This window comes from Anastrepha ludens, chromosome 4, assembly GCF_028408465.1.
Source record: "Anastrepha ludens isolate Willacy chromosome 4, idAnaLude1.1, whole genome shotgun sequence".
NCBI lineage: Eukaryota > Metazoa > Arthropoda > Insecta > Diptera > Tephritidae > Anastrepha > Anastrepha ludens.
Window position 1 is genome coordinate 23,705,682 of NC_071500.1, and position 14,287 is coordinate 23,719,968.

The 14,287-nt window shown below is 35.0% G+C and overlaps 5 protein-coding genes and 1 long non-coding RNA gene across 7 annotated transcripts; 4 read left to right on the top strand and 2 right to left on the bottom strand.

The window, feature by feature from the left end:
• Positions 1–1,550: 1,550 nt before the first annotated feature.
• On the top strand, positions 1,551–4,286 carry LOC128860830 (phosphatidylserine lipase ABHD16A). The gene is made up of 10 exons (XM_054098590.1): positions 1,551–1,788; positions 1,864–1,917; positions 1,983–2,296; positions 2,361–2,521; positions 2,584–2,742; positions 2,796–3,058; positions 3,119–3,300; positions 3,359–3,501; positions 3,805–3,929; positions 3,987–4,286. The coding sequence occupies exons 1-10, from the start codon at positions 1,729–1,731 to the stop codon at positions 4,095–4,097; spliced, it is 1,572 nt and encodes a 523-aa protein (XP_053954565.1). The 5' UTR covers positions 1,551–1,728; the 3' UTR covers positions 4,098–4,286.
• A 151-nt stretch (positions 4,287–4,437) lies between these two features.
• On the top strand, positions 4,438–6,188 carry LOC128860833 (uncharacterized). The gene is made up of 5 exons (XM_054098592.1): positions 4,438–4,598; positions 4,655–4,931; positions 5,011–5,116; positions 5,829–5,943; positions 6,048–6,188. The coding sequence occupies exons 1-5, from the start codon at positions 4,467–4,469 to the stop codon at positions 6,186–6,188; spliced, it is 771 nt and encodes a 256-aa protein (XP_053954567.1). The 5' UTR covers positions 4,438–4,466.
• LOC128860831 (zinc finger matrin-type protein 2) lies at positions 5,669–7,087 on the bottom strand. Its single transcript, XM_054098591.1, has 2 exons — positions 6,817–7,087; positions 5,669–6,714 (listed from the first exon to the last, which is right to left on the bottom strand). The coding sequence occupies exons 1-2, from the start codon at positions 6,926–6,928 to the stop codon at positions 6,233–6,235; spliced, it is 594 nt and encodes a 197-aa protein (XP_053954566.1). The 5' UTR covers positions 6,929–7,087; the 3' UTR covers positions 5,669–6,232.
• Positions 7,088–7,250: 163 nt separating this feature from the next.
• Positions 7,251–9,064, top strand: LOC128860908 (uncharacterized). 2 transcript variants are annotated; one of them, XR_008454315.1, is made up of 3 exons: positions 7,251–7,463; positions 8,191–8,465; positions 8,531–9,064. It is a non-coding gene; the product is annotated as an uncharacterized LOC128860908 (long non-coding RNA). The 2 variants fall into 2 exon arrangements; XR_008454316.1 differs by having other exon boundaries at positions 8,208–8,465.
• Positions 9,065–10,570: 1,506 nt separating this feature from the next.
• On the top strand, positions 10,571–12,116 carry LOC128861136 (uncharacterized). Its single transcript, XM_054099055.1, has 2 exons — positions 10,571–11,019; positions 11,084–12,116. Exons 1-2 carry the CDS (start codon positions 10,861–10,863, stop codon positions 11,597–11,599), a joined length of 675 nt encoding a protein of 224 aa, XP_053955030.1. The 5' UTR covers positions 10,571–10,860; the 3' UTR covers positions 11,600–12,116.
• Positions 12,117–12,172: 56 nt separating this feature from the next.
• On the bottom strand, positions 12,173–13,496 carry LOC128861135 (peroxisome biogenesis factor 2). Its single transcript, XM_054099054.1, has 4 exons — positions 13,352–13,496; positions 13,212–13,289; positions 12,725–13,156; positions 12,173–12,657 (listed from the first exon to the last, which is right to left on the bottom strand). Exons 1-4 carry the CDS (start codon positions 13,388–13,390, stop codon positions 12,349–12,351), a joined length of 858 nt encoding a protein of 285 aa, XP_053955029.1. The 5' UTR covers positions 13,391–13,496; the 3' UTR covers positions 12,173–12,348.
• Positions 13,497–14,287: the final 791 nt, after the last annotated feature.

Sequence of the window (14,287 nt, forward strand, 5' to 3'; positions counted from 1 at the left end):
CCATAAATTTTATTAAAACCCTCCTTCGCTTCAATGCATTCATTTTATAATATATTTTATAACAAAAACCTGTTTATACACATCGAAATAAATATTTGCTTTCACGGCAAGAACTACTGATTTTTTTTCGTTTATATGCGATAAACTTTCATTGGCCATCACTTTTATACGTCCCGTTAGTCAAATGCGTTGCTGCAACGAACCCACTGTGACGGCCCTTATGAGCAAGGCTTATTCATTTAGGATGGTGGCAACAGACCAACAACAATGTTTTGTACGTTTAATTGTCACGGTAAAGTAGATGAATTGGCCTTTTCATTTTGACAGCCGCACGGAAACAGCGAAAGAAAAAATCAATCAGCTGATTTACTGATACCACCTTTAATAGATTCGTCTTGACACCAGATAACAAGACAGAAGTGGGCAGCGTTCCCACGACAGTCGGTTCTACGGTATCGGAACGACCCGGATTTATATTCGGACTGGACTGCTGTCAATTCAGCAGGATTCCCCATATATACTTGTATTTATGGGGAATGTTTATGCTGCTACAACAACAGAAGTGGGCAGATCATATGAAGTACCATATCTAGAAATTACGATAGCTGTTAAGCACATGTTATATATACACAGGTGCATGGTTGTAACGTGCAAACGTAAAATAAATTGAAATTAAAGCAAGCAATTGTGTTGCCGTTAGTTTGTGACATTTATTTAGCAATCCAGCGGTGGGACTCAGAGAAATTACAGAGAGACGTTTGATTTGGAGATAATCGTAACAATACTATATATGTACGCAAGTTGAATTAAAAGTAGATGCCGAAAAAAGAAGCTTTGTGAAATTCTGAAAATAATATTTTATTAAAACATTAATTTAACTTATTTTGTTTTAATTGGACTTATTTTAAAACAAATAATATAGTTATAAATATGAAAATCGGTACATTTTCCCTTTAACATAAAAACGAACTGTAGTCGTCAGTTGTTTTTGCTGCCTTATTTCTGGTAGCCCGCCATTTCGTGTGCCAGCTGTTCATCAGAAAGTAACATCAGCAAAGAATGGACTTGACCAAGGTGGATTTAATAAGGTGACAGCATTCACCCAGCTGAATTTTTTGCCGTAGGTATGGCTTACGTCAAAATGATATGCTTTGTTTGTATGTATTGGTATGTTTACATTCGTATGTTTACATTTGCTTGCTGATTTTGACATGATGTTTGCACCAAACGCAACAACAAATACATGTAGAGTTTTACTTATATGTGTTTGCTGTCACCTGTAATAAATTCGCCTTGGACTTGACCAAAAAAGGCGTAGATTTTACCGACATCTGTTGTAAACAAACCACTCTTACATTGTTATGTTAGAAAGTCAGCTCATTCATTTCAGCTGAATCGCTGACAACCGGTTATCGGTCTGATGTTGGCCACACCTTCTGTATTCTTCCACTTTGATAAAAGTATAAGAAACGCGCTTATTATTTTCTATACTGGCGATTGCTGGCAACACTTCTACTTATCAGCTGGATATTGTCAGTTTAATCCAAGGCGAATTTATTGCAGCCCTCTTCCTTGGTATTTGTCAGCCACCTCTGGTTTTCTCTTTCGACGCAACTAGAGAAATAAAACCAATACGAATTTGTGAATTTGTGTTCGCATAGTAATTTTTCTCTGCTGATTGCATAGTTACTATTGGCAAATAATATTTGACCTCGTATTGTTACAACAATGGGTTTTTTAAGTTATGTGCTTGGACCGAAATTATATCAGGAATATGGTTTGGACAAGGTACATCATGTGTATACATATATAGTAGACATATTCTACAAATTGGAAACAATTTTTATCCATTTCGCTTTTTAGAGACTTTACGAACCGGGTGGCTTGGAGCGATTTGGGGATCAAATATTATCAACGGTAAGTTTCAGATCCTTCTTCAATACAGATACTTCATCAATACTTTACTCCTTGATGTTTTACAGCTTTCTTTTATGTGGAACATTAGTTATTATACATCTCCACTTATAGTAACTTTCTTGTATAGAAGAGGCTACTTAGTTGCAGATTCCATTTCCTCATTTGTCAAGTTTACCACGAGCATTGGGATTATTGTTGTAATATCACTATGTATTCGTGGTTTTGGTCGCTCTCAGTCAAGGTCATATGTAAAAATGATCAAGGCAATTGAATTATCTAAATTAGCAAACTCTGATGCAGAAGCACAACGCGCAATTCGCAAATTCGATTTTGATTTCCGCTCATGGCAGGTAGACTTTGATGCAAATAGTGTACAAGGGTGAGAAACAAAGAAACTTCTGAAACGAGCATGTAAAAGAAATGTGTTTATCTTTCTTTTTTAGTGATGGCAAGAAAAAACCATTGGTATCTGTCAGCAGCCGCGACACCCGCCAATTTAGATTTGCTACATTACCATGCAAGCTCGCTGCTTACGTAGCCATACACACTTTTGGCATACGCATGATTTATCCCGGATACGTAAAGATTTTGCAATATTATATGCGTAAGTAAAATTTCAACTGCTTATAACGGTAAACAATTAGAGAGGATAATTTTCTACTTTAGATGCGTTCTTGGTGGAAGGTCGCTCTAAATTAGTTGAAGAGCACAATGCAGTGCGGTACAAAGTAAAAACTTCGGATTGTAATGAAATCGATAGCATCTTTGTAGACAACCGTCAAAATGGAAATGCAAACGGTGATATCCTAGTCGTTTGCTCTGAAGGTGCATATAGTTGATATGTTTATGTAAATAATTAATGTAATTTAATTTAAAAGGCAACGCCGCCTACTATGAAGTCGGTATAATGGGCACACCATTGGCGCTTAAATATTCTGTGTTAGGATGGAACCATCCAGGTTTTGCAGGCAGCTCTGGGGCTCCATATCCAGATCAGGATAGAAACGCCATTGATGCCATTTTACAGCTCGCTATTCATCGTCTTGGCTTCGGTGTCGAAAATATTATTTTATATGGTTGGAGTATTGGTGGGGTAAGCGCCTTGTGGGCATCAAATCTTTATCCTGATGTAAAAGGAGTGGTAAGAAAATTTGTTTAATCGTACCGATTTATGTACATATATAAAGGCTCATCCATTTAGATTTTAGATGCAACGTTTGACGATGTGTTATACCTCGCACAGTCACGTATGCCTGAGAGTCTGGCTGGTATAGTTAAGCTTGGCATACGCGAATACTGTAATTTAAATAATGTGGAATCTATACAAAATTACAACGGCCCAATATTGCTCATACGTCGCACCGAGGACGAAATAATTTCCGAGTAATTTTCATAGCTGTTTTACATTTTTTCATATTCCAAAGCCTTTGTTTAATTTTAGGGATAATCGCATCGAAACAAATCGAGGAAACTACTTGGCTCTGACTCTACTCAAGTATCGTTATCCATTAATATTTAAGACGTCACAATTGGCACGAATTAAGAAAATTTTGTCACGACCACTAGAAACAAAAAATGCTCCATGTAACTATTAAACTTGTTTTATTGTTCATATAATATAATTTATATTAACTCCTTTCACACATTTGTTACGTCTCAAAATTATTGATACATTTAATTGAGCATTTATTATATTTACGGATAAGTCTTACCGATTTGGAACTAACAATTTTAATTTTGGAACCAAACATTTTAGACTTTTGTAGTAGGATAGTGTGCAGTATCCAACCAATTTTCACGCTCCTTGTTGATTATGATAAAATTCATATTGGCAATTTTGAATATCAATTATTTTAACACTATCAATTATAAAATAATGCATTTCAGTAACCAACGACGACCTATGCATGTCTCGCCTCATAACGTACGCTTCTGATCAGGGTAAATCATTTCCAATGTTGATTGGCGAGGATTACACAGAGGAAACTCGTGATCAAATGGCCGAATTTTTAGTAAGCACTAAAAATATAATAATAATAATAATATGATAAATGACTGTTTATTTTCAGCTGCGAAAACATTTTCGTGACTACAAATCTACACATTGCACTCCGTTGCCTAGAGATTACTTTGACATTCCTTGGGACATCCCCATTGAAAGCGGCTTTGTATTTACATAATTAATTCTAAGCAAGCATGGTAGCTGTGACTATCTTCTAACACCATCATTCATTTTGATGAAGTGATTGTATGCAAATAGTTAATGATGATTGATAGTTCTAGTTTCATTTATGATATGTGAAAATGCATTTAGTTTTAATTTGATTATTATTTACATTCAATTTTTAACATTTGTTTGGGGCGCTCTATTGGAAAATAAACAATAAAATGACATTGAATAACATCATAAATAACTGAAAAGGAATGAAATTGCAAAAACAAAGAAAATTAAACAAAAAATAACTGAAAACTATAAAAGTCAGTTTATAGCAGATTAACACAATATTTTATTTGCTGCGTATTGTTTTTGTACTCATTTTAAATTTTGCATGCCTAATAGTATGCACACCAGGAGTATGTGCTCGTGGATAGTTCTTTTTTCGCTAGTTTCGTTTGCAGATTGCTTTTGGGGTGATAGTGTTATAAGAGATATGATAAATAGTTTATCCAGTATTACAGAGGTATAAATACAACTTTCTTCCATTGATCGTATTTTTATTTTTGCGTATACGTCAAGGACGATGAATGTAATCAACAGGATTTGTGTGATGAAATGCAAATTATGCTACATTTGGCTTGTATACGAGTGACGAGTCCCGAACGCATATTGCTTTTATTAACATGGGACTCTAAAAATAGTACATGTAACAGTGTACACCGTGTTTTGCAGCACATAAACGACACTCTCACAGATTGCGTACCGCTGCCCTCAAATAATCTCTATATGCGGCTCTATCGTGCATTGCAATTCTTTAACGGACAAATTTGCGGCAAAGCAGAAACCAAGTCGAAACGTTGGTAAACCGGCATGGTCTCCATCTATGAAATTACTCTGCTTAAAAACGCTACAAAAATTTTTTATTTGACATGCAGATCTGGAAAATTATCGCAGCTGCATAGCAGAACTTCGTGAGGATTTGATTGATTGCGAAGGCCCGGCTGATTGGTTCGAGAAACGGAGTAATGCATATGTTTGCAGGTGAGTCTAAAAATATATATATAATTGGCGCTTGCACTCTTTTTGGGTGTTTGGCCGAACTCCTCCTCCTATTTGGGGTGTGCGTCTTGATGTTTTCCACAAATGAAGGTACCTCCGAACAGCAGGTGGTTCTTTATGATTTTTATTTCATGGCAGAAACTCACTCGGTAGTTGTCTGGCGAAAAACGACATCTATTAGAAAAAACTATATAATTTGTTGTATCGTGCCCGGTTCCATTGAAGTCTTTATTTATTTAATGACATCAGTTAAGCATTTGGTAGTGGCTAAGAAATATGCAAACTTGCAAAAATATTTTTTTTCTAGAGCTCTTAATGAGTTTGAAACTTTCCAAGTAAAAACGATATTTTAAAAATACCGCAATCGATGGCAAATTTCATCCAACAATACAATTGAAATTCTTAAAGTAAGTTTCCAGCTGACACCAAGAATAAACAATCATCTAGGTATTGTCGAACTCCCTAAATACATTATATGTTTAAAAATTCATCCATATCACGCAGCATGTGGTATTAACAATTAATTTCAAAAACTAAAAGGCCGATACAAATTTTTATTGAAAACTAGCTTATATTTAAAAACCAACTCTTTGGCCAGCTATTTATAAATGTATGTATATATATATATGTACAAGAAAGTGTATAAAGAAAAACTCATAAAATTACAGTAAAGTCCTTCTTTCATATATTCTAGACAATTCACCGAAATAATTAATTGCGACTACTTAAGAGCGGCTCTTCTCTGTGGGCTTAAACCAGCACGTATGTTGCGAAGTTTTGCGGCTGAAGTTTTAAACAAAGCGCTAGTGGTAAGCTTTTTTGGACTTAATAGATATTTTTATTCGTAAGTATATATATATTTTTGCAAATTATCATTAATTTTTTCTGAAAAATCTTCATACAATGTTTGTAGTCCAAGTGCCCGATTACGTCCACACTACCGCATGTAAATAATCCAATGTCAGATGCTTGCAGTCGAATGCTTCCACATGTATCTCCCGTTCAAATTTATATATTTTTACTAGCTTTTATGTTACAATGTTTGATGCAATAACAACTTTATTACATATATAAAAAAATACCGCCGTTGTTTTTTTCCTAAGAGTTCTTTTTTGATCCACCGAAGCCGGAGAACCCCATTATAGCAGCCATATCGTCAGACAATCCGCTACTGATAACGTCTTCATCATTTGCTTTTCTTTTACGCTCTTTTCTTTTTTCTTTTCGATGTTCTTTGTAACGCTCTTCTTCCTCTTTAGCTTCACGTAGTCGCCGCTCTAGCTCGTAATCCTTTTGTTTTTCTTCCATCTTTTTTTTATTTGCCTGAAAGCGTTCTTTCACCTGATCCACCGTACTACGTTCAACTTTCATGGACATGCCCAAATTTCGTTGATGCTTTTTCCCATTAATATGGTCCAGAAAATTAATAGAGTCTTTGACAACACAATCGCATACATTACAATAGTATCCGCCTGATTGTGAGGTAGGTGTGTTCTTATTAATAACGACACTTTTTCCCAGTTTGCTATCGAGATCGACTTTGTAGTCACGACGCTTCAGATTCTCCCGTTGCACAGGTTCTAAAAATTGGAAATATAAGTTTGTACATTGTTGAGAACTATTCAAGCTTGATGCTATGTAAACTAATGGAATTTTTGCAATTTGTATGTATGAAATATAACCTTCATCCTTTTGATTCGCCTTGGTTGCTTGCGTCTGTAGCCTTTCCTGTGCCAACCGCTGGTATTCGGTCTTGTCCCATTTCCGGCGGTGGTCATCTGGTCGCATTGACATTGTCAGCAACTTTCCAAATTATCCGCTTTTATTCACAAATTTGCCCACGAAATTTATCACAAATCTAGAGTTGTAAACAAGACTCAACAATTTCGCTAACATTCCACTTTTCGTTCCATAAAACAGGGATTCTGTTGAACATGTTTGTTACCAATGCTACAATGCTACGTTTACAATGTTTCGTTTATGACGAAATATTTTTATTTTATTTTTTTGATTCGGTTCACCAATTATGTATTTCAAGCGGGTTTTCTTTAGCACTTGAAGTTTTGTTGTCCATTTAAAAAAAATATTTACTATTAAAAATTGAGAATTATTAGTATTTATAATTAAAAATTGAGACCTAAAAGAAGTTTGCTATTTTTCATGTCTAAAGATGAAACCCTCAAAGGTACGCGATTAAATACGACTCTGTTATACTTAATGGTACGTTAGTAGTGTGTTAAAGTCACTCGCTCTAGAGAAATGGAAAATATTTTATAAAAAGTTGAAATAGATTTAAACCAAGAATGATAGCAAGGCGTATCTATATAAGGTGAAAGCAGTTGTACGAAAATAAAAGTTGCATGTAATTTGTTCTTGCTTTGTTGGCAAGGCGAATTGCATTGTGAATAGTAAATAAATGCAAACAAAGTTTTTCGAGGGTCGCGTTAAAGTGTTCGAAGTATAGGGTTTTTCACTAGAGCGCTTCAACTTTTGAACTTTTTTGAATAAAACGCAAACGGTATGACTTTTTTAACTAATTTTTTTTTATTATCGAGTTTGAACATATACATTTAAGTATGAAATTCGATTTGTTTTGCATGACCACCGCGTGCACGTTTTACGAAGTCCAATCGTTGAACCCGATTTTCGACCACTCTTTTGCATAAATCGGCCGAAATTCCAGTAATTTCGCGTTCAATATTGGCTCTGAGCTCACAAATCGTCGCCGGCTTGTTACTGTAGACCAATGAGTTCACATAACCCCAAAAGGGGACGGCTTGTTAATGGACCGTAAAGTGGCCGTAATGCTCTTAAAGTAGCAGCAACAGAATGATTATTTTCATAAAAAATTTGCACGATTTGCAATCGTTGCTCAAGTGTGTGGCGTTCCATGATGAAATGTATACTAATGAAGTTTACGAATGACAAGCGAAAAATAAAAAATATTGCGTCGTTCGCCCTCCCTATCGGAAAAAAGTTGAAGCGCACCTATTGAACAACCCTATAAATTTGTGTTATTAATAGCAAAAATAATTATATATATATATATTTATAAGGAGCTTTTTCATGGCAGAACTACACTCGGAGGTTTACCATTGCCTGCCGAGGGGCGACCGCTATTAGAAAAATGTTTTTCTTAATTTGGCGTTTCACCGAGATTCGAACCTACGTTCTCTCTGTGAATTCCGAACGGTAGTCACGCACCAACTTATTCGGCTACGGCGGCCCCCGTAATTAACAACTAGGATTATTATTTACTCCTGAGCAAGAAATTACAGCATTCACAATAACAAAGTGTTAAATTTTGTTATTAAATGGAAATGGAGAGCAGGTAAAACGAAATTTGCGGAGACATAGGTATAAAAATACATTTTAAATTTTATTAATATCTTGCAGACTGAATTATGCCTGCGGATCATCATCATCATCAATTTGTGTGTCTGCGTTGTGGTGATGTGTATGTAAATGCAAGTAAGGGAATACTTATCTCTGCAACACCTGCTATGAGGATCAATCAACCTCGTTCCCACGTCAGTCGGTTCTATGTAACCGGAACGACCCGGATTTACAATATATCCGGCCAAGGACTGTCACTTTAGCAGCATTCCTCGCATATGCATAAAGTGACTATGTAAACACAAAATAAAATGGTAATCTTAAAATACAAAAGAAGCAAATAATTTCTTTCTGAACAGAATGACTATGAAGTTTTCGGATAACTGTATAAATTACATTTATTCTTTACTACATAAAGCTAGCATTATAACGAAATAACTAAATATATATATATATATACACATATGTACCAAATAGATACGTAGTTATGAGGAGAACACATATGTATATACATTGCTTTGCTAATTTACAAATTAAAAGTGGATATGTTCGGAAATACGTACATTAAATTTGTTTATTTCAAACTAATAACTATTTGGATTTTGGATGTTGTTGTTGTTGTTGTTGTTGCAGCATAAACATTCGCCATACTTACATCACGAATTTTGGTTGCAACGATTCGCGCTTCATGGTATCCTTACCATCGGGCGCTGAATGGGGTCGTCTTTTACGGAAAATGTATCCTAGTGCCATAACATTGCCAGATACAAAAGGATATTTCAATCTTTTTACCACCCCAGATATCCATTCCGTCATCGTAAGCAATAATCTATTTGAAACACTGTCGATGTACCGCAAATAAACAGCCAGCCATTGTTGGTGATTTAATTTGGAATTTAAAATGTTCATCTTCTTCTCAAAGTGCCTCTTGGCGAAGTGATTCATTTGTAATGTAACCCCCAATTGAAGTCACCACACACCAGGGGACCTGCGTTCTTTTCAAACGTATCGGGACTAATGAAATCCATAATCAGTACTGGTATAGTGGAATTCTCTTGCTTCGTAGCATGGACAAGAGGTTCAGCCCACTGCTGGTTGACTTTAATAGTTTAGTATAGGAAAACAAGCACATCGCCTTCCGCAGTAAATGCATTTACCATACCAAGATCTGATACATAAATTGAAACACATAAGACAAAAAGAAAGGAAAGGAAATTTGCTTACCATCGCACCAGCGCATAATACACATTTCACCATATTTACATTCAAAATAATACAATAATATGGTATTATATACGGATAATCTTAATTTTTTTTTTTGCGGCCGCCGTAGCCGAATGGGTTGGTGCGTGATTACCATTCGGAATTCATAGAGAGGTCGTTGGTTCGAATCTCGGTGAAAGCAAAAATTAATAAAAACATTTTTCTAATAGCGGTCGCCCCTCGGCAGGCAATGGCAAACCTCCGAGTGTATTTCTGCCATGAACTTTTACAAATATATTGAATAACATTGTAGAAACAAAGAAATACGTAAACAAACTTGCCAAAAACTTTTGACAGAAGTGCCAATTCGCGCTAGGAAAATTAATCAGTTCTTCTAATGATACCACCTTCTATAGATACGCCTTGAATGATAGAGAAACAGATTACGCCTTCCGAATTCGCCTTGCCGGATGAATATAAAAGCAAAAGGAAGGGGAAGTGGAATTATTTGTTTATAAATTAGAAGAGTAGTCAAGTAACTGTTTTTAATGGCGCAACCCAAGGCGAATTTATTATAGGTGACAGCAACCACATATAAGAAAAGTACATGTATTTGCTGTTGCCTTTGGTACAAGCAAGGCGAATTTATTACAGGTGACAGCAAACACATATAAGTAAAACCCTACATGTATTTGTTGTTGCGTTTGGTGCAAGCATCATGCCAAAATCAGCAAGCAAATGTAAACATACGAATGTAAACATACCAACACATGCAAACAAAGCATATCATTTTGACGTAAGCCATACCTACGGCGAAAAATTCAGCTGGGTGAATGCTGTCACCTTATTAAATCCACCTTGGGTACAAGCATCAAGTCAAAATACAATACAATACGAATGTAAACATACCAATACATACAAACAAAGCATATCATTTTGACGTAAGCCATATCTTCGGCGAAAAATTCAGCTGGGTGAATGCTGTCACCTATAATAAATCCACCTTGGCGCAACCATTGTACTCAATTCGCCTTGCTTTATATTTGTATGTTTATTTGTGTATTGAGTGTAGAAAGGCCGTCCAGCTGTCAGCCTATCAGTGTGGGAAAAAGTTATATCGAAACGGATAAGCTTGATAAAAGATTCATATTTTGCCATTAACTTTTTTGCTCTCATCAAATATCAATATGTCGCAGGAAGACCCCAATCTAGTCAATGCCAATGATTTAAAAGATCTTAAGGATCGTATGAAACTTATTGTTGAAGCGGATCCCAAACAATACCACAACGATTTTTCTTTAAAGCGTTATCTTCGAGCATTCAAAACCGTAGATGCTGCATTCCAAGTAAGTACTTGTTATAAATCAATAAATTACTGTTTACTGATAACGCGCCTTAATCACCTGATAGGCCCTTCTTAAAACAAATAAGTGGCGAGAACAATATGGAGTGAGCACACTGGGAGATTTAGACGCTATAAAATTATATGGAAACAAAGCGCGCGTCTTACGGCATCGTGATTGCATTGGTCGTCCTGTAATTTATATTCCTGCAAAAAACCACAATTCCAATGACCGTGACATAGACGAGCTGACAAAATTCATAGTTCATTGCTTGGAAGAAGCATGTAAGAAATGCTTTGAGGAAGTGGTAGATAGTGTGTGTATCGTTTTCGATTTAGCCGAGTTTAGTACGGCTTGTATGGACTACCAGTTGGTCAAAAATCTTATATGGCTGCTAAGCAAACACTATCCAGAACGGTTGGGTGTGTGTTTGATCATAAACGCTCCGGGTATATTTTCTACCATATGGCCGGCCATTAGACAATGGCTAGATGAAAATACAGCAAAAAAAGTAATTTTTGTGGATAACGAAATTGATTTGTGTAAATATTTAATACCCGATATCCTGCCAACTGATATGTAAATATATTTAAATTAAAAAAAGCAAATATCCGAGAGTGGTCTGAGCAACCGTATCGAAAGTACCTTCATAAATATTTATTCTAATCTAATAATGGACAAACCCACAAATTTTAGATCTGGACAACCCAGTGTATACGTATGGATAAGCATACAATATTTGCATACTTAGGTGTACAATTTGTTAGCAGAATAGTCGCTATGAACTATCCTACTTGTATAATTATATATGTATATACACTACATTATTTTAGTGATGTGTATCTGTTCTTCACTGTTATGATCTGTGACTATGAAATATTCCAAGAATTTACAAATAAAGCACGATTGTGCGTAAATTATTAATATAAGTAAAAGATGTAATTGGTTTGTTTCAAATTAAGATTTGTAAAGTTGTAACCGTGATATATACTTTATTTTTCCAATCCTTGAAGGAATCGGAGAAATCAAGTGTTTGCTTCATTACACTTCCAGGATAGAAAAGTGCCTCTCAAGTGGTAAAGTGTTTAAGATTTTTTTTGTTATTACACAGTTTGCTAACTTTTTCAATTCATTTTCTTATTTGAAAACATGAAAAATTTCTATTGTAAAAAAGTAAAGTTTTTATTTTGAAATTTTAACGTTATATAAAATCAATATAGTGCATATTTTAAAACATGGAACACGATAGTATTCCCCTTTATAACAAAACATATTCCTAATAGTGCACTCTACAATGTATGTACAAGTTATTACATACAGATGCTGCTATAACTACACCGCGTGAATTCCATTAGTACAATTTGCACCACAATTAATGCAATTAAAATTTGCATCGGTAAAAATATTGGCTGACAAACAATAATAGCAATAGATGTGCCCGCAGCCCATGTGATGAGGTAACGTTGGTCGTTCACCGCAGTAGGTACAAACAGTATTCGAAGTCATTGTAGTCAATTTATCCTCGACAGTATGTGCCCTCGCACTATTTGGTGTCATGTTGTGTATGCTTTTCAGGGCATTCTTAAAAATACGTTGAATTATTCTAAAATTGATAATCGGCAGCAATAGTCCCAATATTTCCTGTATATTCATGTAAGTAAATGGAAAGTTATACTGTCGAAAACAATTTAATACAAAAATTTATTACCATGAAACCACCCCACAACAACTCGCGTGTGAGGTATTTGTATCCTATGTCACGTCGCTGATTGTGGCGTAAACTAATGTAATCCAAGCCTAATAAAAAATCAACGAAACTTGGTTGACGACCGGTTTTCAAGAAACGGAAAAAATTTAGCACAGAAAAGAGCAATGCTGTATTTTCGCCCCACTCGATTATTCTGTGCAGCCATTCAGAGCGTATACTTAACCGACGCTCATCCAAATTTTTTACGTATCTAGGAATTATTGTTAACATAAAATGTAAGAACAATCTTGGCACAGTCAAACGTTCTGGATCATAGGACAGAACAAGCAATTGCTGACCAAATGTAGAGCACTGTCTACCAACGGATCCAAACCAAATTGCCGATTGTATAAGCAAGTCCAATTCAGGTTGTATCTTCGCAAACAAGGTAGGCTGCAATGAAGCATTAAGTATTCTTAAGTTTCTTTGAAAATTAAATATCACTTACTGAAATTTCTTGTAAGTTCTCAAGTAATTTATTCCGTATTAGCCGTGTTATATCTCCATTCAGGTGAATGGCGTCGATCTATGAAAACACAAGGGAAATTTTGATTATCCTATTTATACCAGATATTCATAAAATTATACCTGGTTGACACGCGGCACATACAAGTTTCTTTCAGCCATTCCACCTTTATATCAGTATGCCTATGTAAAAAAACAGGTAAAATAAATATTACTTTGAACTATGCTCCTTTCAATAGGCTCAATTGCTAGATGAGACAAAATAAACGTTTTTGCGGTGAAAACAAAAAAGATAATGGGATCAAAACAGAATAAACAATAACGTGCTGCCACATAATTAAAATAAATAGTTTCCTTTAAATATCAGAAATATTCAACCTGATTGCTTAACCCAAACGAGTTTCGAAAAAAGGAAATTGTGAATTTTGAATAGTGTGAGAAACCATTATACATAAATGTAAGAATTTAAAATGTAAATTTAATGCCTTCTTGAAGCTTTGTGGCTCCAATCGTCCAACGCTATTTCTTCTACAATTCGGAAAGCTGTACTATGCATTGGTTGATAATTTTATTTACTTTGGCCCTTTATCTACTTTATTTAAGCAACTTAAATTTTCACACAATTCATACAACTTCCAACTGTCAAAAATTCAGTTGTTTCGAAGCTCGAATTTCTCATTCTAAAGTTTTTCTGAGGAAAAAATCCTCTCCGGGAATTTGGAATTAGAGAAATTTTTCATCCGTCTGATTGTCTTTTACTTTTTAATAATCAATTTACATTATGCAGTTGCAATACTTACATTTTAAAAACTAAAATTTTTAGATTTTTTGATAAGTAAATTCTGTGCTTCATGCTTAGCTTTAAATGCTTATTTAAAACTTTCGAACATTGCTTTCTGGAAATGTGTTCATGGTGTCGCATTTATTAACTTGGGTAGAAAATTTTGTGTAGATAAATATTATATATATTTAGAGTTGCATTGAGAATGCCTATTCAACGCTCAGCATAAATGATATATTAGGCTGAGTATAAACGCCATATAAAACTATTGATTATTG